The sequence below is a fragment of the Corvus cornix genome, chromosome 28, assembly GCF_000738735.6.
Source record: "Corvus cornix cornix isolate S_Up_H32 chromosome 28, ASM73873v5, whole genome shotgun sequence".
NCBI classification, from domain to species: Eukaryota; Metazoa; Chordata; class Aves; order Passeriformes; family Corvidae; genus Corvus; species Corvus cornix.
In genome coordinates, this window is record NC_046356.1 from 3,721,764 (window position 1) to 3,744,192 (window position 22,429).

Genomic DNA, 22,429 nt, shown 5'->3' on the forward strand with positions numbered 1-22,429 from the left:
CAGGAAAACACAACCCTTCCCCATGGCTCAGCTCTGGTGGTGCCAGAACTCCTCTGTGCTGGCATCTGCTGCCCTGGTGTCCCACAGAGCGTCACCTCACACCTTGGGGTCACACTGCAGCACCCCAAACACGGGGGCAGCACCGGAGGGGGGACACTGGAGACCAGGGATGACACCTGGCTCACAAAACAGGGAGGAGGAGAAAGGCTGGAAGCAGAGTGTGAGCAGTGGTGTTATCATCACCCGTGTTACCACTCGTGTTCATGCTGCCGGGATGGAATTCTGGATTCCATCCATGGGTTAGAGGGTTTTGGGGAACAGAGGGTTCCAGTGCACAGAGAATTCCAAGGATTAGAGGATTTGGGGTTGCAGAAGGTTCCAGAGAGACAAAAGGTTCGCTCCTGCCCACGGATGGCAGCCGAGGGTGGCATCAGCTCCTCTGGCCACACTGGCACCTCCTGAGGGGATGATGGAGAATGAGTCCCTCCAGTTCCAGGCCCTCGCAGCCTCCCTTCTCCCAAGGCATTTTCCCATCTCCTAACCACGTATTCATGGTTTATTATTAATTTTCCACTCGTATAAACGGCTTCATCAAGGAGGGAACAACAAAGAGCGGCCTTATCCCTGAGTCTAGACTACGACTACAGAATGGGGTTTCATGGAATCGTGGAATGGTTTTGGTTGGGAAGGACCTCAAAGCCCATCCCATGGGCAGGGACACCTTCCCCCAGTGTCCCAAGTGGCTTTGGACACTCCCAGGGATCCAGGGGCAGCCACAGCTGCTCTGGGAATTCCATGCCGGCGTCTCCCCACGCTCCCAGCGAGGAATTCCTTCCCAATATCCCATCCAGCAGTGGGAAGCCATTCCCTGCGTTGGTGACAGCCAGCGCCCATCGGTGCCCCGGTGCCACCCCGGTACCACCCCGGTGCCACGGCGGTGCCAGCGAGCCCCGCTGTGCCCGGCAGGTGGTGCCGCCGAGCCGGCCCCGGCGCCGGGAATAAAGTCGGGAGAAGAAGCGGCGAAATGTGAGCGGGATGGGGCGGCTGGAGCAGGGAGGGAGCGGGTAGGGACCGGCAGAGCCGCAGAACAAAGAGCTCGGGCTGCCGGCGGCGCTCCGGGGCTGCGGGGACGCGCAACTCGCGGGGAGACGCTTTGTCTGGGGAAAAAAAAAAGGCTTGGAGAGGCACCACCTTCATCCTGCCGCTCCCTCCCATGCTGAAGGGAAGGAGGGAGCCTGGGAGCCGCAGCCGGAGAAGCGCCGGGGCAGAGCCGGAGCGCCCCGGGCTGCGCGGGGGTCCCGGTCCCGGTGCCGCCCTGCCCCGCTCGCCCCGCGGAGCAGCAACGCTTCAAAGTGAAATTCCGGAGGAAATTTAAAGAGCATCCGCATCCGGAGAAAGACAGAAAGAAAGAGGAAGGGGAGAAAGAAATCAAGCCGTGGGGAGGATCGCAGGCAGCTCGAGGAAGGACGGGAGAGAAGCGATACCCGGCGGGGATGGGGTGAGACCGGCGGTTTGTTATTCTTGCTCTGCTTTTGTTATTCATGGCCGCTGAGCTGTTTTTAAGGCAACGGCGAAAGAAATGAAGGGGTTAAATGGCGGGGTTTTTCCACGTTGCGAGCTTGAAAGTTTAGCCTTGCTTTTTATTTTAGGGGTATGGAAGTGGGCAATTGCGAGTTGCTGCAACTTCTTTAGTGGGCAAGGGAAGGCTCTGGTGATCTGTGTGTTATATGAAATCCAAACTGGGAGGACTGGAGCCGGGGTTGTGCCCACAAACTTTTCCAGAAGTTAAAAATTAAGGATTTTGTTCGGTTTGTTGTGACTCTGGCATTCAGTAAAATGGATCCTGTTTGCATTTCTGTCTGGATAAAGAGCTGCTGGAAATTCCCTGATGATTTAGTTCATGATCCCCCTCAGATTTTCCAAGAGTGAAATAATGCTGCATGGATGTGGCAGTGGATTTTGGCATGGAAATAGGAGCTTAGTCTGGTATTTAATTTATGTCCCAGTTCTAAGTCTCAATCACGTAACTTTTAGGACCTGACACGTTGTGAGTTTCTTGTGCAATCGAGTTTTTGGGGCTGTTTGAAAGCCACGTGGATCTGGAGGAATCCTGTCGGATAATTCCCTCCAAACGTGGGGTTTGGCAGGGCAAGAGAAATAAATAACATTCCTGGGGGCTTGTTTTCCTTTTTTAAAATTTTCCTTTTGGACTACCTAGATAAAACAATCAGTCAAACACAGATTTGAGAAGCAGAAAAGGGAGAAGTGAGGAATCAAAAGTGACAGTAATGGGAGGCTGGCATAAACCCTTTGAAGCTGGCAGAGGATGTGCTGATCCAGGTTAAATCACAGTGTCTCTATTTTCCTGTCACTTTCCCTGTGATCTGCAAAGTTACTGTAAAACTTCCAGAACTGCCAGGAGAGGTTTAACAAGGCCAAAGCTCGGGACTAGCACTTTTGGATGAATCCGTCTTGGATCTCCTGCAGGCACACCCAGCAACTATGGGATTTCTTCCGAGGGTTTCCAGCTCCATGGAAAGTGTTGGGATGCAGCGTCAGTCTGTAATTATACTGGTGGAGCAGCAAAAGCAGTTAAGCCAGACATTTCCACCCAAAATTCCTTATTTCCATTTAATTCCTGAGATTAAAGTGTGGGTTTGGTGGTCCCACAGGGATATTGAGTAGCTTCCAGCAGCATTTCCATAAGCCTGGCTACAAAAGATTAAAAGCACATTCAGGCAGCTGATTTTAGTTAACTTATTTTTAAAGCAGGGATTCTGCTTTCATTCCTCCGTGTTAGACTTCTTTGTAATGTTCTGGTTGTAATATTCTGGTTTTCCAGGATGAATTCTCCGTGGATTCATCTGTATCCACGGAATGTAGGTTTTGAAGGGGACAGTTGGAAATAACACCTGATCCTGAGGGAAGTGAATTTAGTTACATCCAGCTGAGCCTTCAGTGGCCACGTCCTCACATTTCTGCTGGTATTGTAAATTATAAATACAGGGAGGTGCTGATGGATTGTCAAATATAAATACGGGGACGTGCAACTTACTGGCTTCTAATTTGAGCACTAAAGAGTTTATCCCAAATTAATTCAGCCACTCTTAGCTATGCTGCCCTCTGCCACACAGGCACTTGGAGCTGTCCTTGTCACAGAATTGTGCTCCTGGAGCTCTGGCAAGGACAGGGCAAAAATAGCAGCAGGTCTGGGGGACTTTTCCCAGGGAAGCTGAGCAGGGATCTGTGCCTGGATGTGCTTCTGTGTGGAAATGCAGAGGCACGGCGTTAGACACATGGAGAAATGTTCTTGGATCTCCACTTTTCTGATTCTCATTATTCCTGGACATATTTTCTGGGATGTGTAAGGAATTCCTGAGTTGCAGCCTGGCTCTGCTGGGGTTTTTTTTTAACTTTTAATTGCTGCACAGACTTCTAGCAGATCATCGAGTCCAAGTCCTGTTTGTGTCCCCAAGCAGGAGCTGCTGCAGGAGTTGTCCCAGGAAAAGGAATCAAAGTGTTGTGGAACACCCAGGAGCAGCCAAGATGCTCCATAGATGGGGGTGATTTCCCAAAAAAAAGCAATCCCTCAACTCGAACACAAAATCTGAGTGTTTAAATGCCCTTCATCCCCTGTGTGTGCCTGACCTTGCTCGTGGCCGTCCCCTGATCCAAAGGCAACACGCTCAGGCAGGGTTCCCTTTATCTGCACAGCCTGGGAGGCAGCTGCTCCTCATTCCTGTGCTAAGCCCTGCCCGGGAATCTCCTGGGAATCGGGGCAGGCGGGAGGGAAGCAGCCCCCAGCAGGATCCTATTCCTGGAGCTGCAGCACTGCACCTCCCTGCCTGGCTGTGGGGGACAGCTCTGGCCTCCTCCAGTCCCATCTGGGCACTGGCAGCATCCCTGCATTTCCCACGAGGTCACAACGTGCAGCACAGAAGGAGAGCGAAGAGGATTGAAAACCTTCCCGGTTATTGGGACAAAGGCTGGGAATCTGCTCTCCCAAACTTTGTTCCCAAAGTACTTTTGCACTTCAGTGTCCTGGGGTGGAACCATGGAATATCCTGAATGGAAAGGGACCCACAAGGATCACCAAAGCCCAACTCCAGGCCCTGCACAGGACTGGGACAGGGACTGTCCAGGCACGACCTGCGCCCACAGAGTCCAGAGGCTCTGGAGGGGTCAGAATTCAGGGAGAAAGGCAGAGGCAAGGAGCTGAGGATTGACTCTCATTAGCCCCCACTTCCCCAAACAGCGCTGACAGACAGTCAGCAACTCCTCAAGCTGCTGAGGGGAGATAAAAGGAAACCACGACAGACAGCCCTGGAGGAGGAGGAGCAGGAGGGTTCTCAGGCCCTCTCTGTGCTCCAGTTCTGCCTTTTGGAATGAGGGACTCTCTCTGAAACCCACCCTGACCAAACCCTCCTCAAAACGACCCTGGCTGGTGCTGCCGGGGGGTTTCTCACTCAGGGCTGGGCTGGGGAGAGGAGGGAGAGCCTGGTCGGGCCCCAGCCAGGGCTCTCAGCTGACTCAGCGTGGCCGTGGGCCGGCTGCCAGGGCTGAGGCACATTTCTGTCCTGCTCACATGCTCTCACGTCCCCTGTGCCTGCACAAACTGCCCTGGGGACACCCAGCCGGCAAACCAAACCTGGAGAGGGAAAGGACTTCGGGGGAGTTGCAGTGAAGCTCCACCACAGCAGCTGGGAGATCACAGGATCACGGGATGGTTGAGGTTGGAGAAGAGCTCCAGGATCACGAGTCCAAGCTGTGCACGATGCCCACCTTGTCGCCAGCCCAGAGCAGTGAGGGCCACGTCCAGGAATTCCTTGGACACCTCCAGGGATGGGGCCCCTTCCAAGGCCTGAGCACCCTGGTGTCCAAGCTGACCCTCCCCTGGCACAGCTTGAGGCCATTCCCCCTTGTCCTGATCGCCCCTGGCTGCCTCCGGCTATCAGGGAGTTGTGCAGCTCCTCCTTTTCTCTTGTGGCTGGCAATGGGCCTTTATCAGAACAGCCTGTGAAAAACGAGCTTCACTCTTTGTAAAGTTTTAAGGAAAGTTTAATAAAAGGGACAATTAGGAGACAACACCAAAAAGGGTGTTAGGGCCGGGTGCTTAGGCAGAGAGCCAAAGGCACACCTTTACATCCAAAAGATCGGCTTTAAAAGTCCATCGCTTATTTCCTATTCATCACCATCATGCATAATTCATTAATTCTTTGGAGTTGCTGAGTATCATCTTATCAGTCTTATCTTTTTCCTTGGCTCATTCCGTCTGGTTTCGGGTTTTTTTTTTTCTTCTGATAAGATTTTCAAGGAATGTGAAGACCCCCCCCCCGATCCTTCCCAAACTGACCACCCGAACTACAGCCATTCTACAGCGTTACATTACAGAACCCAGGCAAAGCTTTTCTAACATTAAGAAACATTAAAAAACCAACATCACAATCCATTCATAACAATTCTGGAACACGCGAAAAGCCAACACCCCAGTACATTTGTAACAGAGGGATCCGCCGGAGCGACCAGCGGCAATGCGCTCCTGGCCGCGGAGGGATCCGCCGGAGGGACTACTTGTGATGCGGTTCTGGCCGCGGAAGGCTCAGCGGTGATGCAGCCTAGCCCGCGGAGTGATCCGCAAGGAGGGACTATTTGTGATGCGCTCCTGGCCGCGGAGGGATCACCGGTGATGCGACCGGCCGCGGAGTGATCCGCCGAGTGATCCGCCAGGAGGAACTATTTGTGATGCGGTTCTGGCCGCGGAGGGATCAGCGGTGATGCCTCCCCGCCCGCGGAGCTGGGAAAAAACGAGCTTCACTCTTTGTAAAGTTTTAAGGAAAGTTTTAGAAAAGGGACAATTAGGAGACAACAGCAAAAGGGCGTTACTGCCGGGGGCTTCGGCAGAGAGCCAAAGGCACAACTCTACATCCAAAAGATCGGCTTTAAAAGTAAGGTTTTCCAGGAATGTGAAGACCCCCCCGATCCTTCCCAAACTGACCACCCAAACTACAGCCATTCTACAGCGTTACATTACAGAACCCCCGGCAAAGCTTTTCTAACATTAAGGAACATAAAAAAACCAACATCACAGTCCATCCATAACAATTCTGGAACATGCGAAAAGCCAATACCACAGTACATTTATAACAAGCCCCTCTTTTTTGGGGTTTGCTCTTTGTGGCTGCACGGTGCCCCAGAGGGTACCAAACCCCCTCCCTGCCCTGTGGCCGAGTTTGCGCTGCCCTGATCGCCGGGAACAGACGGCTCTGCTGAGCTGCTGCTTTGTGATTTCTTGCAAGGCAGTCTCTGGTTTTCGGGCCACGGAGCAGTGTTTGGAGTGATTTTCCTCTGCATCCAGGTGCGCGGAGGCGCCTTTCCCTGACAGGGAAATGAATGTCCCTGCAAAGAGAAGCTGCAGTGAGGGAGTGAGAGGAGGTGCAAGCCGGGGGGAGCAGCACGTGGACTTCTAGAGATGCCCTTGGCTGAACCCCAGCCAGGAGCACCAAGGCAGGTGCAGTCAATGAGCTCAGCCTCCCCAGGACGTTCCTTAAAGGTACTAAAACACTTTATCCCGAATCTGTTCGCTATTTTTGTCTCTTGGAGTGCTTTGGGCTTGGACTCCCCCACCGAATCTCTCTGAAAACTCGTGTCTAGGTCTGAATCCCGCTCTGTTGTCACACGGCTGAAAACAGGGCAGAAACACTGACACAAATCTGAGGAGCGATGGCTCCAAAAGCTTCTCCCTCCACAGTAAAGCTCAGGTTTGTGCTCCCTGGTTGTGCAGCAGAGGCTGGGGGCAGCTGAGCCGGCTGTGTGAGTAATGCAGTTACTAAACGACCGTGTCAGAGGCCGCAGACAGGGCTGAGAGGTGAGAATGACCGAGAGCAAACAAAGAAGTGGAGCTCAGTGGGAAAAATCTTCCAGGTTGCACAAGAAAATAGAGGACAAGGACAAAGCATGAGTTAAAGGCAGCTGTCAGTCAGGAGACCCCTCCCCACACCCGGGGTAGAAACTGTGGTGCAAGAAAGATCTAAAGGAAACAATAAAACCCCGATTTCTTCTCTCTGCCTCCCTTTTGAAGAGATCTGGGGGCTCACCTGGGGCAGAACCTCCTCCACCCCCTGCTCCCACTCTTTGGGGTGTCCTCTCCGGGAGGAGGTGGCTCATCCCTGGCCCTGCCGTTGTCTCTGGGTTTTTTGAGCAGATCCCCCTCAGGAAGAGGCTCCTGTGAACGGGAGGGCAGAGCCCACCTCGGGCCAGGACACTCAAGGACAGCCTGGGTGACATCTGTGTTCAGATTACACAGGCAGGGCTGGATTTAGTCCTCTCCAGACTCTGGCACCTCTCGTGCCCACTGTTCCCCTCTAGGCAAAACGTGGTGCTGGTGCAGGGCCCGAATTGATGCCATCTGTCCCTCCTTGGCGCGGGGGGTGCTGTCCCCAGGCTCCTGGCCGTGTGTCACCGTGTCCCCACCTGACAGGTCCCTCTCCTTTGCCCTGCTCAGTCCATTGCTGCTCTGCTGAGACCGTAAATCAAGAGGACAAATAACGATTTGCTCTCGTGGCAATGGTGAAATAAGCAGCTATTCTTGAAGAAATCAATTGGGAGGCCGTGGAGAGGAAGCTCATCTGAGAACCAAGGAGGAAATGAGAGCAGTGAGCAGTTTTACATCCTCTCCTGATGGCCACTGAGTCAGACTCCCCGGGCAGGGAGCAAATCAGAAATGCTTGATCCATCCCCCGGATCCCTGTGTCCTCCCCAAACATTCCCTGCGACCTTCCCACAGCTTCCCTGTAAGGAGAGGCCAAAGGGGAGGCGTCCGGGTCTTTGCTCAGGCAGCACCTGGAGCCAGGTGAAGAACACCTTTAGGAACAGGGAAATGAATTAAATCATCCCTTCTTTTCCTTAGAGTTGCTGCTGCCGGAGTCTCAGTGGATATCCACCGGGACAAGTCATTCTTAAGCTCTCAGGGGCCGTGGGATATTGAATTTTGCCCTTCCCCCCTGTGCTGGGAGCAAACGCTGGCAGGGATGAGACCTGGATCCCTTCCAGTTGCCATCAGGCACTCGCTGAACACGTCTGTGTCTCAGCCAGATCTTTGTCCTTTCAGTCATTTGCTTTGGTTCTCCTTAATTATCTGCGAAGGCCAGCCCTGGGGGGATGTAAGTGGTTTTATTTACACGTGCCCTTTTCGCTGCTGGGCCTGCACTGGTGTGGGGACTCCCGGCTGGGAGCAGGAAAAGAAGTGTCAGCATTTCAGGGACTGAATTCAGTGTGCACTTAAAGCACAGGGGACAGGAGGGCTGTAACGGGAGATAGAACACGACACTGAATCCCAGGGCTGTCTTTAAAAGCTTTGTAGTGTTTTGGGAAGCAGGACGGCAGCAGCTTGGCCTGGGTGCTCCTCAAGCAGAGCTCCTGCTGCAGCTCAGGTCTGGCTGTCACCTCCTGCATGTCCCTCAGCATATCCAGCCCTGTCTCTGTCCTCACCTGCCTGCACTCTGCTTGGTCAAACTGCTGAACGGATGGAGTTGGTTTAGATTGGAGATTATGGAAAAGTTCTTCCCTGTGAGGGTGGGGAGGGGCTGGGATGGAATTCTCAGAGAAGCTGTGGCTGCCCCTGGATCCCTGGAAGTGCCCAAGACCAGGCTGGAGCAACCTGGAACAGTGGGAGGTGTCCTAGGAGTGGAACTGGGTGAGCTTTAAGGTCCTTCCAAGCCAAACTGTTCAGGGATTCTGGAGGCATTTTCCATGTAATGCCCCAGCTGTGAGTTCTCAGAGGTGTGCCCTGCGATTTGCAGCCTTTCTGGCTTTTCTCCCCTCTGGGTTTGCGTTGCTGCCTGCTCTTCCTGGCTGCTTTTTGTTGTGCTCCACCACGGAGGCTCCTGGGAGCTTTTGTTTTGGGGAGTTTGCTTTAACCTTGTCAGACCAGTGAGTATTGAAAGCAGGTTTGCAGCACAGCCAGGAGCTGCACAATGAAATTCTTGTGCGAGCTGGGTGCGATTTGTATCATCTGATGGATTTAAAAACCCAACAAGCAAACAAACAAAGACTTTCATAGAATCCCAGAATGGTTTGGCTTAGAAAAACCTTAAAAATCATCTAATTCCACCCCCTGCCATGGGCAGGTACACCTTCCACTCTTCCAGGGTGCTCCAGCCTGGCCTTGGACACTTCTGGGGATCCAGGAACAGCCACAGCTGCTCTGGGCACCCTGTGCCAGGGCCTCCCCACCCTCACAGGGAGGAATTCCATCCCAGTATCCCATCTAACCCTGCCCTGTGACAGTGGGAAGCCGTTCCCTGTGTCCTCATACTCCAGGCCCTTGGAAACTGTCTCTTTTTTCCCTGCACTGCAAAAGGACCACAAACATCTCCATGCTGTCCCCAGGCAGAGCATGCTGGGGACACCCAGCTTGGCACCACCTCGTCCCTTTTAGGGCTTTGGGTACGGCCCCGTGGATGGACGGGAGTACAGGGATAGGATCCTGGATGGACAGGAGCCCGGGAACAGCTGCTGTGCCCAAGGAATGATCTCCCAGGAGGGTTTTCCATCAGGCAGCAGCATCATGTGGGCAGGACTGGAAATGCTGGAGCCTTCCAGGCTCCTCCGTGGCCTTCTCCCAACAGCCAGCACCTGCTGCCAAGGGATTCACTCCAGTTGCACGGCTCACCCAATTATCTCCCATGACAGGGGAAAAAACCTTGTTCAGTGATGAGAAATCATTGCAGACGAGAAACTCTGTGAATATTCAGGGCAGACGGAGCCCCTAAAGGTGCCTGGTTGTGTTGGGGAATAACAGCTGGACTTTTCCATCGCTAGGGAATGAATCCCTGTGGAGGCAGCACGAGGAAGGAACCTCAGAGCAGCTGAGAGACACCTGAGGAGGAGCTGAGGAGAGGGGACACCTACTAACTGCACGGGCCTGTAGCCTCCTGCCCTTACTAACAAATGTCAACAACTCGGTAAAGTCCTGCCTCTGTTCTTCCCAAAATGAGCCCAGCATTTGGGGGTTTTAGGGGCAGGAACATCAATTTTTCCTGTGTGTCAAAGATAAGTCATAATCCATGTGAGAATGGAGCCTGGAAAATTTGAATCTCATTCCAAAAATCCAGGCAGAGAGGATGTGGAGACCCTCGTGCTGTCACAAGAGATCTGAGTCAGGGCTGGCACCTGGGAACAGGCTGGGAACTGGGAGGTGGGAAGGAAATAAAATATTCCCTGCTAAGTTTCAGGGCTGGGTTTGGAAAGCACCAGGTGCATTTGGATTGATGGGACAGGCTGTTCATGGCAACTGGGAGTGCTTGGAATGGGAAGGAAACACAGGAGTCTGGATTTTGGGGAGCTCCACAAAGCAGGATTGTGCCTGTGCCTTGCAGCTGCCGGGGGGGGTGTTGGGGGTGTTCCAGCACATCAGATTTCACTGGATTTGGGTGCTGAGTGTGGCCAGTGCCGTGTGTCTGACCAGAGTCAGAGGAATCCCCCAAGCCCTGGTGCAGCTGGACTGTTGTGTCATGGAAAACATTCCTTCCTTCCCCTGGAACGCTCCAGTTACATCCTGATCCCTGAGATGCAGCATCTCTGCTCAGCTCAGATATTCCTGGCTCCAAAATCCCAGCAGTGCTGGGCTCAGGACTTGCCTTCAGCAGCTGCACGTTTGGGAGGTGAAGAGTTTCCTTGAATTCATGGGGAGACTTGCTTTAATCCTGGGATGTGAGCCCTGGCTGCAGGATGTGCTTCCCAGGCGTGAGTCAGGGGAGGAAGAGCTGAGGGGAAGGAGCTTTTTGTGCTCAATTCCTGCCTCCATCCATCCATCCATCCATCCATCCATCCATCCATCCATCCCTCCATCCCTCCCTCCCTCCATCCATCCCTCCCTCCATCCATCCCTCCCTCCATCCTTCCATCCATCCATCCATCCATCCCTCCATCCATCCATCCCTCTCTCCATCCATCCATCCCTCCATCCCTCCATCCCTCCATCCCTCCATCCATCCCTCTCTCCATCCATCCATCCATCCATCCATCCATCCATCCATCCATCCATCCATCCATCCCTCCATTCCCCTACAGCTCCACCCTGCAGATATCCTACAAAACAGAATTAATACAACAGCCCTAAAATCCTGTTCCTGGGGAAGCTGCCATGAGCTGAGCACTCAGGGATGAGAGATGGTGGAAGAAAGCTTCAAATCGGGCTAAAAATAATATAAACCCTGATCATAACCCTGCCCCAATGGCTGTGCTGTGAGGGACTATCAGCTGTGCCCCAAAAATGAGGTTTTGGGGGTCTTTTTGTGTTCTTACCTGGAAATTTTCAGCCTGTCCTTGGGTACAAGGACTTGTCTCAAGTGTGTAGGAGAGGACAAGCTCTAGAGGAAGGTACAAACCTGTGCCTGGGGTGAAACTCCCTCAGTTTTTGTGCCAAGGGGATTTTCCAAGTGCAAGGTCCCTGGGAAGCGAGAGCTGCTGTCTCCACACAGGATGGTGGGGACAGACAGGAGGCACAAACAGCCACAGGCTTTTCTTTGCTCAGGCATCAGCAAAGGATGATTCCAGCTTCTCCCCCAGCTTCTAAAATTGGGATTTAGAGGAGTCCCAGGGATGTGGAGGGCTCCGGGGCAGAAACCCAGAACTCTTGGAAAAACAACTCACGGGAATGCCGGAGAGCTTGGGTCCTGATAAGAGGGGCATGAAGTGACGCCAGCAGGGACAGTGGGGAGCTGCTGCTCCCTGCCCAGAGCCTCGTGAGGGGCTGGTGTGGACTTGGGAAGAACACAGGAAAGGGGAATGGCAGGAGTGCAACACGAGCGGCAGGAAATCGCTGCACTTCCCCCTTTCCTCAGCTTCCCCCTGCCCTGACATCCCTGTTTTCCTGTCCTGCAGGGAGCAGCCAATCTTCAGCACCAGGGCCCATGTTTTCCAGATCGACCCTGCCACCAAAAGGAACTGGATCCCTGCCAGCAAACACGCCCTGACCGTCTCCTACTTCTACGATGCCACCCGCAACGTGTACAGGATCATCAGCGTGGGGGGCACCAAGGTAGGGCACACGCCCTGCTGGCATCACACAGCAGCTTCTGCCCCACAAAAGCAGCTGTTCCCCCACAAAAGCAGCTGTTCCCCCACAAAAGCAGCTTCTCCCCCACAAAAGCAGCTTCTCCCAGCCCAAACCTGCCCTGGTGTGGGTGGTTTTGGTGTCAAATCAGGCAGTTCTTAGCACAGGCATTTCGGTGTCTTCCTGCAGGGCGTGGAAGGTAAAACATCCCTGCCCCCGTGCTCAGGTGTGTTGGGTGACACTGATGATCAAAAAGGTGCCTCAGGGTCTGATGTTGTCCCTTCTTTCCCCACTCTGCTGTCACAGAAGGGTTTTCTGAGAGCTTTTATCCTGTGCTGAATCCAGTGCTGCAGACACTGTGAAACAACAGAGGCTGAGGGAGGCTCAGAGGTGAAGTCACCTCCACAAAAGATGATTTACTCTCCCTAAACTGCTCCTGATGGGCATTTCCCTGGCTGGTTCCTGAAGCTCTCTGATGGCAGAGAGTGTTCCAGGCAGCTGATTTTGCTGCTCCCCTACCCAGCAGAGAGGGTTGTGTAATAGCTTGTCCTGAGTGCTGGTTAAACCTTTTATTTTTCCCCTTCTTGCCACAAAAAGGGAGAACATCAGAAAGTTGTTGAGGCCCCAGAGACAAACTGTCTCTCATCATCTTTTCCAGCAGTGGAGGAAGCTGGTGGTACTGAGGGTTTTTTTTTTCCTTTTTCAGTAGAAAAGATCATTGAGATTCATTTGTGTCACGTAGTCAGACTTTTGGTCACCAAAAACCTGGACTGTTGTTTTATAAATTAAAAGCCAGGGATTTCTACCCCTAATTCCCAGAGTTCTCAAGGGTTCTGGTGGTCCAGTGAGTGACATCCCAGCCGTGGCAGGAGGTTGGATTGAGATAATCTTTAAGGTCCCTTCCAACCCAAAGCACTCCCTGATTCCCCGATCAATCCCACACCAGGGCAGCAGCCTGGGGTTTCCTGACTCACACTGCCTCTCTCCACAGGCAATCATCAACAGCACCATCACCCCCAACATGACCTTCACAAAGACATCCCAGAAATTTGGGCAGTGGGCTGACAGCAGAGCCAACACCGTGTACGGGCTGGGCTTTGCCTCGGAGCAACACCTGTCCCAGGTAATGCTGCAGGGAGACCTCTGAAAACCCTCAGGGGAGCTCAGCCTCTGCAGAAAATCCTTAGGGACCTGCTGGAATGCTGCTCTCACCGGGATAAAGTGTAATTTGAGGTGCAAAGATACTAAAACCAGCTTTAAAGTGGCATTTGCAGAGTGCTTTGAGCATCACAAACGGAGCTGAGTCTGCAGGCCCCGTTTCCATCGTTGCTGTTTAGCTGAACCCACAGCCCCGAGTGCCAAATTCAGGGGTTATTCCCTGAATTTTATTCTTTAAGAGAAATTAAAAAGCATTTTAAATGAAGTTGCAGACAGAGGAGGAACCCAGGCATCAGCTCTGCTTGTTGCACATTTCAGCACAGCCCCACAGTGACTTTTCCCCTCCCCTGCAGTTTGCAGAGAAATTCCAGGAAGTGAAGGAAGCAGCTCGTTTGGCCAGGGAGAAGTCCCAGGATAAAACAGAGCTGACCAATCCTGCCCTGAACATCACCTCCCACCAGGTAATGCTTGGGAACAGGGAAGAGGGATGAGGAAAAGGGGAGAAAATGGTCCCTGTGGTGCTCTCCTCTTGCTCTCATCCCATTCTCTGCCAGAGCTTTATTGCCAGTCAGGCTGGACAGTGGTTTTGGTAACACCAGTGGCCCTGAGGTCACATAATACAGATGAATTAATTAATTAGTGCTTGAGTGGAGCCCCTGGGAAGGCTCACACTGCTCCCTCTTTGCCAGTTAAACTGTCAAACCCGTATCATATCTCACAAAGCCATGCGGGGGGTGTGGGCGTTTCTCGTCGTGGTGGTGGTTGGAATTTTGTTGTTGTTTGTTTGGTGGTTTTTTGTAATTTCCAATCATTTTTTCCTGCCTTTTCTGAGGCTGCAGGAGGTTCTTCTCAGCCAGAAAGCTGGAGCCCATCACAGCTCATTCCCACATCATTCCACTGGCAATCTCCCTGCGCAGCTAAACCGGAATGGGAGCTGTGGGGAGCTCTGTGCTGCTCTTCCCTGTGGAGAAGCAGCTCCATGCTGGTGCTGGAGGTGCCCTCCCAAGGAGTTTTGCTCCAGAGGTGGCTCTGCCATCCCCAGAGCTCCTGGCAGCAGGAGGGGAGCAGTGGGCTGGAGGACACGGCGTTCCCTGGGATGGGCACAGATGGGAAGGCAGCAGCAGAGGAGGAGGGAGTGTGAACAGTACCTTGGCCTGCAGGGAGAAGAGGGAGGTGGTGGCTTTGCAGAGACTGGAAATGTCACGTGGGGTGCAAAAATGGGGGAAATCTGCCTGAATGTTGGCTCACTCCAAGCCCTGTCCTAATGGGTGGCAGGTAAAGAAGGGAGTAGATTATCCCTTGGAGAAACAAAGTTTTTGGAGTCTTTTGGAGACAGATTCCTGGCCAGCTTCAGCCTCCACCTCCCAGCTGCAGCCTCCATCTCCTAGCTGCCCTGGCTGGGAGCAGAGATTCCCCCTGTTCTCCTGTTTGCAGCAGGCAGAGCTGCTCAGGTGCCTCAGCAGGACACGCTCCTGTCCCCTGTGCTGAGGTGGCGCCTGGCAGAGGAGCATGGGGAGGTCACGCACAGCTCAGGGACCTGGCCCAAGGCTCTGCTCATTCTCCTGCCTTGACTCAGCAGTGCTAAAACTGAGCCCTGTTCCCATCCCAGCCTGCTCCTCTCCGAGTGGGAGCGCCTGGACACGGGCAGGGCCCTGCCTGCAGTGACAGTGACACGTGTGGTGTCCCCTGCTTGCACAGCCTGTCCCGCATTCCTGCCCTCCCCACCATCCCTTCTGCCACTGTCCCAGCTGCTGATTCCTGGCCTGTGCATTAGCAGAGCTCCAGACACGAGTTTCATCTCTGAATAATTGATTGTGTGTCTGTTTGCAAGTGAGCACAGAGCGGATCTGTCTCCTGGAATTAAATCAGGCCTCCCTTCATTTCTGCATCTGCGCTACTTTCTTCATGCTTCACATTTTCTGGGCTGGGGAATTCCCAGAATAGCATCTCTTCCTTGTCCTCTGGTACCTTTTAGGGCCAATCCCCATCCCATTTAGCAGCCCCAATCTCAGGGTGTATCCTTGGGGAGAATGGAAGAGACACAACAGTGAGGAGCATCTTCAACTCTTCCCAGGTTCACACCACAGGAGGAGCTTCTGCCCCTTCCTGCCTCCGTTTCTGAAGTGTGCAGGAGCAGGAGCCATGGAGAAGGATTAACTGTAGGGGCAGAGGCTGTTTCTTCTCCCACACCTTTGGAAAATGGGTGCCAGAGTCCCCTGAGCAATGACAGAGTTTTTCTCCCTGAGAATGTCACCTGGTGTCTGAATTCCAGCTGAACCGAACCCAGGAGGCCTGGCAGCTCTGTGTTTGGAGTTTAAATCTTCCCACTGCTCTGAGAACCAGCAAGAAAATCCTCTGAGGAATTCAGCAAAGGCCTGAAAAGGCCACTTTGAGCAGCTGAAGTTTGGGCCTGGCCACGGGACTCAGGTGACAGGCTGTGACACCGATGGCATTTCTCAGGGGGAGCTGAGGGCCAGAGAATTCCCTGTATCCCAGCAGGAGGGAGGGATGGCTGTGAACTGTGAGGCCACTGCCCTGGGATCTGGTGTGCCCTGCACTGGGATCTGGTGTGCCCTGCACTGGGATCTGTCCCCCCCTGCACTGGGATCACTGCCCCAGCCCAGTGTGGAGACAGGGACAGGGAGGATGTGGCGCTGCTGGAAGAGCAAAGCACCAACCTCCCTGTCCAAGAGAGAGCTCCCAGAGCCACCCCTGTGCCATGGCTGAGGGGGTTTGTCACCTCCTGTCACCTCCTGTCACCTCCTGTCACCTCCTGTCACCTCTTGTCTCGTGGACAAACCCAGCTCTCCCTGAGCTGGGAGGGATCCAGGTTGGTCCCAGGAGTGCAGGGGCTGAGAATTGACCCCGTGAACCCAGGCTGGGTTCGTGGCCACAGGGCCAGTCCAGGCCTCACTGCTGGTGGTGACCACCCCTCCTTCATCCCCCAGGTACTTCCCAGCCCCATCATCAGCTCCAATGGGCCGGGAGAGGATAAATTATTCCGGAGCCAGAGTGCTGATGTGGAGATAACAACGGAGAAGGAGAGGCTGAAGAAGATGCTCTCAGAAGGGTGAGGCTGCCACGAGTGCTCCTGACTCCCAAACTCTGTGCTCTGGCAGCATTTGGTGCATGGCTTTGTCATCCCAAATAATTCTGAGCAATTCTACTCCTTTAGATCTCAGAGTAATGTCCCGTGTCTGCTTCTCAAACCCTCCACTGGATTCATTTCCCCCTTTCCCAGCGGGAAGTTGCTCCAGCTTGGAAATGTGCTGCTCAGGCAGCGTGGGAAGGAGGATGCTCTGTGCCTGCAGCAGGGATGGGTTGATGCCAGTTATCTGCAGATCAGTAGTTTGTGATACCAGGAGATGTTCACACTTTTCCAGCTGGCCCAGGGCTGTGTTTGTGTTAATTCCCCTGATGATTCCAGCAAAGTCCCTGCTGCTTCCTCTCTTTGTCTCTTCAAAAGACTTGGGGCTGGATTCTGCCCTGTGGCTCCTGTCAAGCTCCCAGCTGAACACTTAAGAGTATTTTAAAATCAAAAGCAAAGTGTCCTTTGCTACTTTCTCCTGAGTCTGGGCTTTATTCAAAGCAAACTCTGCTCTAATACGGATTTTTGAAATGGATTCACAATCCCACGTTGCAGAACCCCTTCAGAGTACCTGGATCTCCCCCACCCCATTAACCTCAGTGTCGTTTGTGCAGCTTCAAGTTTGAAAGCCAAATATTATCCAGAGATAAAGGACAGAGGGGGAGATTCAGAGCTGGAGGAAGTGTTTAAATTTGGGAAGCTGGAGAGAAACCTATGGAAGAAGAGCACTCAGAATGGGGAGAGAAGCCTCCACCCCTCTCCTGAACCTCTCCCGAACCTCTCCTGCTCTCTCCCCCAGCTCCGTGAGCGAGGTGCAGTGGGAAGCTGAGTTCTTCAGCCTCCAGGACAACAACAACAAGCTGGTGGCTGCTCTGCACGAGGCCAACGCCAATGTGGACCAGTGGAAGAAGCAGCTGACGGCGTATCAGGAGGAGACGGAAACGCTGCGCCAGCGGGTGAGCTCGGGGCAAACCCCAGCCCAGATGCTGCCCTTGACCCCCTTTTGCCATCAAATCCCGCAAATCCAGGGTGCTGCATGAGCCTGGCAGGGAAATCATGTCAAGAAATGAGGTTGTGTGTGCTGAGTCCTTGTGGGGAAAGGGAGGAAACCAAAGTGCAAAGTCACAGAATTTCAGCTTCCCTTCAGATTTTCTGGAAGTAATTCCCAGCTTCCAGCAAGATTAAGGCCTGTTTGCCCCAGCCAGGCATCAGGGCGATGTGTGGCTGCTGACAGGAAGGATGAAGATTGCTCTGGCTGCTATAATTAGCTCGGATCCGAGCTGCAACATCATGAAACCCGTGTGGCGCAGCACAAACAAGCCCTTGTTCCCTTGGAATAACGGGATCTTTGACCTCCAGAGTGGCAGGGAGGTCACAGCCCGACTGTGTGGATCTGGGCAGGGGAGTGACAGTCACACGGGTGGCTTTGCTGGGAGGGTAGAGCCCTGGAGTGCTCGGAAAAGGCTTTTAAGGACAGCTGGGGTTTGGCTGGGAAAGGCCTCTGGAGCCTTGGAGAAGGAGGCACGGAGCCATTGCACTTGGAGATGGCTCATTGAGGAGCCAGCAGGGATTTGGAGCAATTAACAGCTGTTTGCACTCGATGGCTGTGGTGTGGCCAGGGTGTGCAGTAAACATCCATCCCTCAGGATTGCCAGTGCCTGGTGCTGGTTCCCAGTGCTGGTGGCTGGAACAGATTTTCTTCTGCTCTGCAGCAGGAGCAGCAGAGACCTCGGTGTGTGGCTGGCTGGGGGTGGTTCTGGGGCTGGCTGGGTCGGGCTGACTTTTCCCTGCCCCTGCTCTGTGCACACTCAGCTGAGAGCTGGGAAGGAGGATTTGGGGAGCCTCGGCTGGAGGACAACACTGGAGCCATGGCAGAATCACAGAAGAAAACTGTAACTCAGTGAAACATCTCAATTATTGTCCCTAAATCAGAGCATTTTGGTGGATTCTGGCCACCACCCTGTGATCCTGGCAGCTCACAGCCACCCTGGGCATGGATCCAGTGCTGTCCTGCTCCTGGGAACACCAGGATGTGCTGCCTGTCTGGGTGAGGTCCTTGTCACTGGAGGTGTTTGCAGAGCTCAGAGCAGCCCCAGTGGGAGCCTGGCCCCAGCGAAAGCTGCTGCAGCCCTTGTGATGAGCTTTAAAAATGAATCCTCCTCATGAATAATCCAAGCCACCGAGCTGAATGTTTCAGAGCTGGGGAGTACTCTTGGGCAAGCCCTTCCAGCTCAGCTGCTGAGCTGCAGCAACTCCCTTTTCCTAGGAAATCTCTTCCCAGAGGTGTAAATGGAGCTGGATCTTTGGGCTGGAGGCTCAGGTTCTTGGTGTCAGCCAGTTCAGCTGTGCTGAAGTGCAAAACTCCTGGAGAAAGCACAGACAAAGTCTCTAAACTGGGTTTTTAGCCACAAAGTGTTTCTGGGTGTGATCCAGGCAGAGCAGAAGGAATTTTTTCCTTCCAGCCCCAGGTGAGAGCTGCTGTGAACTCAGGTGGGTTTCCAGGGAAGCCTAAACATGGCAGAGAACGGCAGTGGGTGATGAGGGGGGAGGAAATTCCTGCAGCTCTGAGGGAGCCTCCCCTTGCAGGTGGCAGAGCTGGAGTCGCAGGGGACTCACGATTCCTCCAGCGAGAACAACAAGGAAGAGCTGAGCCAAACCCTGGAGGAGCTGGAGCTGCTGATCAAGGCTAAAGATGAGGTGAGACTGTGATAACCCCCCCAGCCTGTCAATCACCAGCAGCCTGTCAGTCATCAGAGCTGCTCTGAGCTCAGGGCCCTCGTTATTCCCTCCCCAGGAAGCAAAGCTGAGGAACAGGGAAGCACTGGGACATGCTGGACATGCTTCCCGTGTCCCCAGCCTGGAGTGGAGAGGCTCAGACCCTCTGCAGAGCTCTCTTACCCCTTCCCCTCTCAGCCATCTGTGGTGGCAGTTGGCCTCTGGTGTGGTAATTGCTCCTCCCTTTCGCTGCATTTAAATGAATGAATGATTTAAAGCAGGGTTTTAATTACAGAGGCTGTGGAGGAGGGGAGGTGTGGAGAGGATCTCTGCGATTTACACATCCCTGCTGCTGGCCTGGTGCAGGGATGGAGCCACAGAGCAGGGACTGAAGAAGGGAGGGAGGTGTTTTGGGGTTCCTGATCCTCAGAGGAGATCTCTGCCCCCTCCCCAGGCCTGGAGCAGAAGTGCTGGGGCAGAGCTGTGCAGGGGCTTTCACCCAGGTACAGCAGACGCAGCTCAGAAAGGGAGGTGTGAAAATGTGGAGCTGCCTGTGGTTCTGTGCTCCTTGGAGCCAGGGAAGAGGCCTTGGCTGGGAGCTGGGAGCTGTTCCTGCTGGCAGAGGGGTGGCTCTGACACGAGGCTCTCCCTCCCGTGCTCCAGGAGATCCAGATGCTGAAGAGCCAGAAGTGCGGCCGGTGGGAGGCGGAGGGGGAGCGCGAGGAGACGCTGCAGAAGCTGCAGGTAAAGGTGGCACACCTGGGACAGCTCAGCTCCCAGATCCATCCCCACATCTCCTTGGAGCCACAGAGGGAATGCCAGAGGGCTGCCACGCCTCTGGATGCTGGGAGCAGCTCCTTGCCTGTGTCTCTGCCTTCTGCCACCCTCCCTGTGTCCCTCAGGGATGTGACACAGGGCACAGAGAGCAGCCAGCAGCAATCCCAGCCTTCCTTTTCTCTCCTTGAGCACTTCCAGCAGCCCCTGACATGGGACTGTGGCAGAGCTTGGGGTGTCCTGTCACCCTCCACCCTCAGAACTCCTGAATTCCTGCTGGAGCAGAGCAGGCTGGCAGGGACACAGCTGGAGCAGGATGTGCCTCTCTGGGTCTCGGAGATAAGCCTGTGCTTATCTCGGAGCTCTGGAGCCACACATGGGCTCCCATGGCAGGAGCAGCTCCACACAGCCAATCCCACCAGCCTGGAGGGGATCCACGTGGGGGGAGCTGCAGTTCCACACCCTCACACCGCGGGCAGGGCCTGGGGTGGGGACAGAGCTCACCCACGGTGGCTCAGGATAGGGACATCCCTCAGGGAAGGACATCCCTGGGGACACAGGGTGGCTGTGGGTGGCAGCAGGGCTGCTTGGGGGAGATCAGGGGCTCTGAGCAGCCACCTCAGTGCCGGCTGTCCCTGGCAGGAGCTGGAGGCCCGGAACGCAGAGCTGGAGCAGCGCCTTCACCTGGCTGAGCAGACCCTGGCCGAGACCCTGGCCGAGAGGGAGAAGATGCACAACGAGGTCACCAAGGTGGCCGAGATCATGGATGTGAAGATCTTCGAGCTCAGTGAGCTCAGGCAGGGACTGGCCAAGCTGGTGGAGAGCAACTGAGCGGCAGCAGAGCCGGAGCAGCCCCCTCGGAGCAGGGGCAGCCTCAGCTGGGACTGGGCACCGAGAGCTCCTGTGGTCACAGGGCAGCCTCGTGGCCTGTCCGGGCAGGATTTGCCACCCCACCAGCAGCTGCCTGGACAGAGTGGACACCAGACCAGCCACTCACTGCCCAGCGAGCCCCCAGAGCAGGGCAGAGAGGACCTGAGCTCCTGAATCCTCTCCAGGGAGCACCTGAGCCCCCAAATCCTCTCCAGGGAGCACCTGAAGTCCCAGCCAGATGTCTCTGGCCCCTGCCATGGCCGTGGCATGGCCCAGAGATGGCAGCTGTGCCCGTGCTGCCTTCCCACCTCCCTGCTGCCACACTGTGTCTCCCAGGTTTTTACATTTTCTAAGGGGAAGGGGCTGAGCCGCCTTGGTGGGGTTTTTTTCTGTAGTTTTTTAGGAAACCACTTGCCTTTTGCAAATCAGCTGCCTGTTTCCCTCACCGAGGGGAGGGAGGAGGAGTTTAGCACACCCAGGACAAGTTCCTCCTTTTCCTCTTCCCCAATCCTGTGTCTTTCCAGCAGGATCCAGTCACTGTCAGGAGCACCCCGAGGTCCCCACTTGCAGAGATGGGAGCTCCCCTGACCCCGTGTCCTTCCCACTGCTCTTCCAGAAGAAGAACTGCAGGGTTTAAAGCCTGGCTGAGTTGAACACGGTGGGATTTAATGACTGGTGAAAACTTTGAGCTGGGCAGAGCAGAGGCTTGGTTGAGGACGGTGAATTTGGGAAATGGGACGTCCCTCAGGGCACAGCCACCAAGCTGCTGGGTTGGCATCTCTCCTGGCCTCTGAGGGCTGCAGTTAATTGAAATTAAATGGAGCAAGTCAACAGTTGCTCTTGGGTTCTTTTTTCCTTTTTTTTTCCCCCTCTTATATTGGGAAGCAGCCCCAGGGATGTCGTGCTCATGTCCTGCTCATGTCCTGCTCCTTGTGACGGGGATGGGTCCCAGCTGGATTCAAGGAGAGCAGGAGGTGTTGGGAGCACGCTGGGACCGGTGCCCTGAGGGGCCTGTGGGAAGTTTGGGAGTTACCCCTGAAGTTTGGGAGTTCTCCTAGATGTTGTCCAGCCTTTGGAACTGAGCAAGGCCTGAGGGAGGCCTGGGGAAAGCTGGAATTGTGTCCCTCACCTCTGTCATTCCCAGAGCCTGTGGGAGTGTCTGTAGCTGTAGTTGTAACCTTATAGGAGTGTTGATGGATTTGGATGTGTTTTGGGCTTGTATTTTTGTCCTCTTTGCCACTAAAAATTAGGCAAAGGCAGCAGAAATCCTGGGAATGTTCCCTGTGGAGAGGCCCTGCCTCTCCTCTCACTCACCTGGTGGCCGCAGAGGAACCCGCAGCTCCCCCACTCCGCTGCAAGTCAGGGCAGGACCCGGGTCTGGCACCTCGGGAATCTGCTGGAGTGGGGAGAGAACTGCTGGTGACTCTGTGCTGGATCGTGGCCAGGCAAAGCCCTTCCCTTTCCCAGGGAGACACAGGAATTCCCAGACCTGCGGAGCCAGGGAAGAGCTCTTCTCCTCTGGGTCTGGGTTTTTCTTTTTCCCTTGGTTAGTTTTTACTTTATTTTCATTTCTGTTGCATGAAGTGTTCTCACAACTGTCTGGGGCTGGAGCTGCTGTAGTAACATTTTGTTCCAAGGTATTGAAGAAGACAAGGAAGGAAGTGGGTGGCAAAAAATTTTTCGGGATTTGTTTCCCACCCCATGCCAGTGTTGGATATTTTCTCCCTCCAGGAGCACCTTCTTTTGAAATAGAGATCAGCTCCAAGCAA

General features: G+C 54.3%; 1 protein-coding gene across 2 annotated transcripts; it reads left to right on the forward strand.

Moving 5' to 3' along the window:
- Positions 1-861: 861 nt before the first annotated feature.
- HOMER3 (homer scaffold protein 3) lies at positions 862-22,429 on the forward strand. 2 transcript variants are annotated; one of them, XM_039566307.1, is made up of 10 exons: positions 862-1,498; positions 9,820-9,962; positions 11,884-12,040; positions 13,047-13,178; positions 13,567-13,674; positions 16,162-16,283; positions 17,101-17,257; positions 18,888-18,998; positions 19,680-19,760; positions 20,433-22,429. In XM_039566307.1, the coding sequence occupies exons 2-10, from the start codon at positions 9,949-9,951 to the stop codon at positions 20,619-20,621; spliced, it is 1,071 nt and encodes a 356-aa protein (XP_039422241.1). In that variant the 5' UTR covers positions 862-1,498; positions 9,820-9,948; the 3' UTR covers positions 20,622-22,429. The 2 variants fall into 2 exon arrangements, with proteins under 2 accessions (XP_039422241.1, XP_010410581.2); XM_010412279.3 differs by lacking the exon at positions 9,820-9,962 and having other exon boundaries at positions 867-1,498.

Bases quoted from the DNA above. Each gene is read 5' to 3' on its own strand.
- HOMER3 (XM_039566307.1), top strand. The intron at 12,041-13,046 runs GTAGGGCACACG...CTCTCTCCACAG, and splicing joins TCAGCGTGGGGGGCACCAAG to GCAATCATCAACAGCACCAT. The intron at 13,675-16,161 runs GTAATGCTTGGG...TTCATCCCCCAG, and splicing joins TGAACATCACCTCCCACCAG to GTACTTCCCAGCCCCATCAT.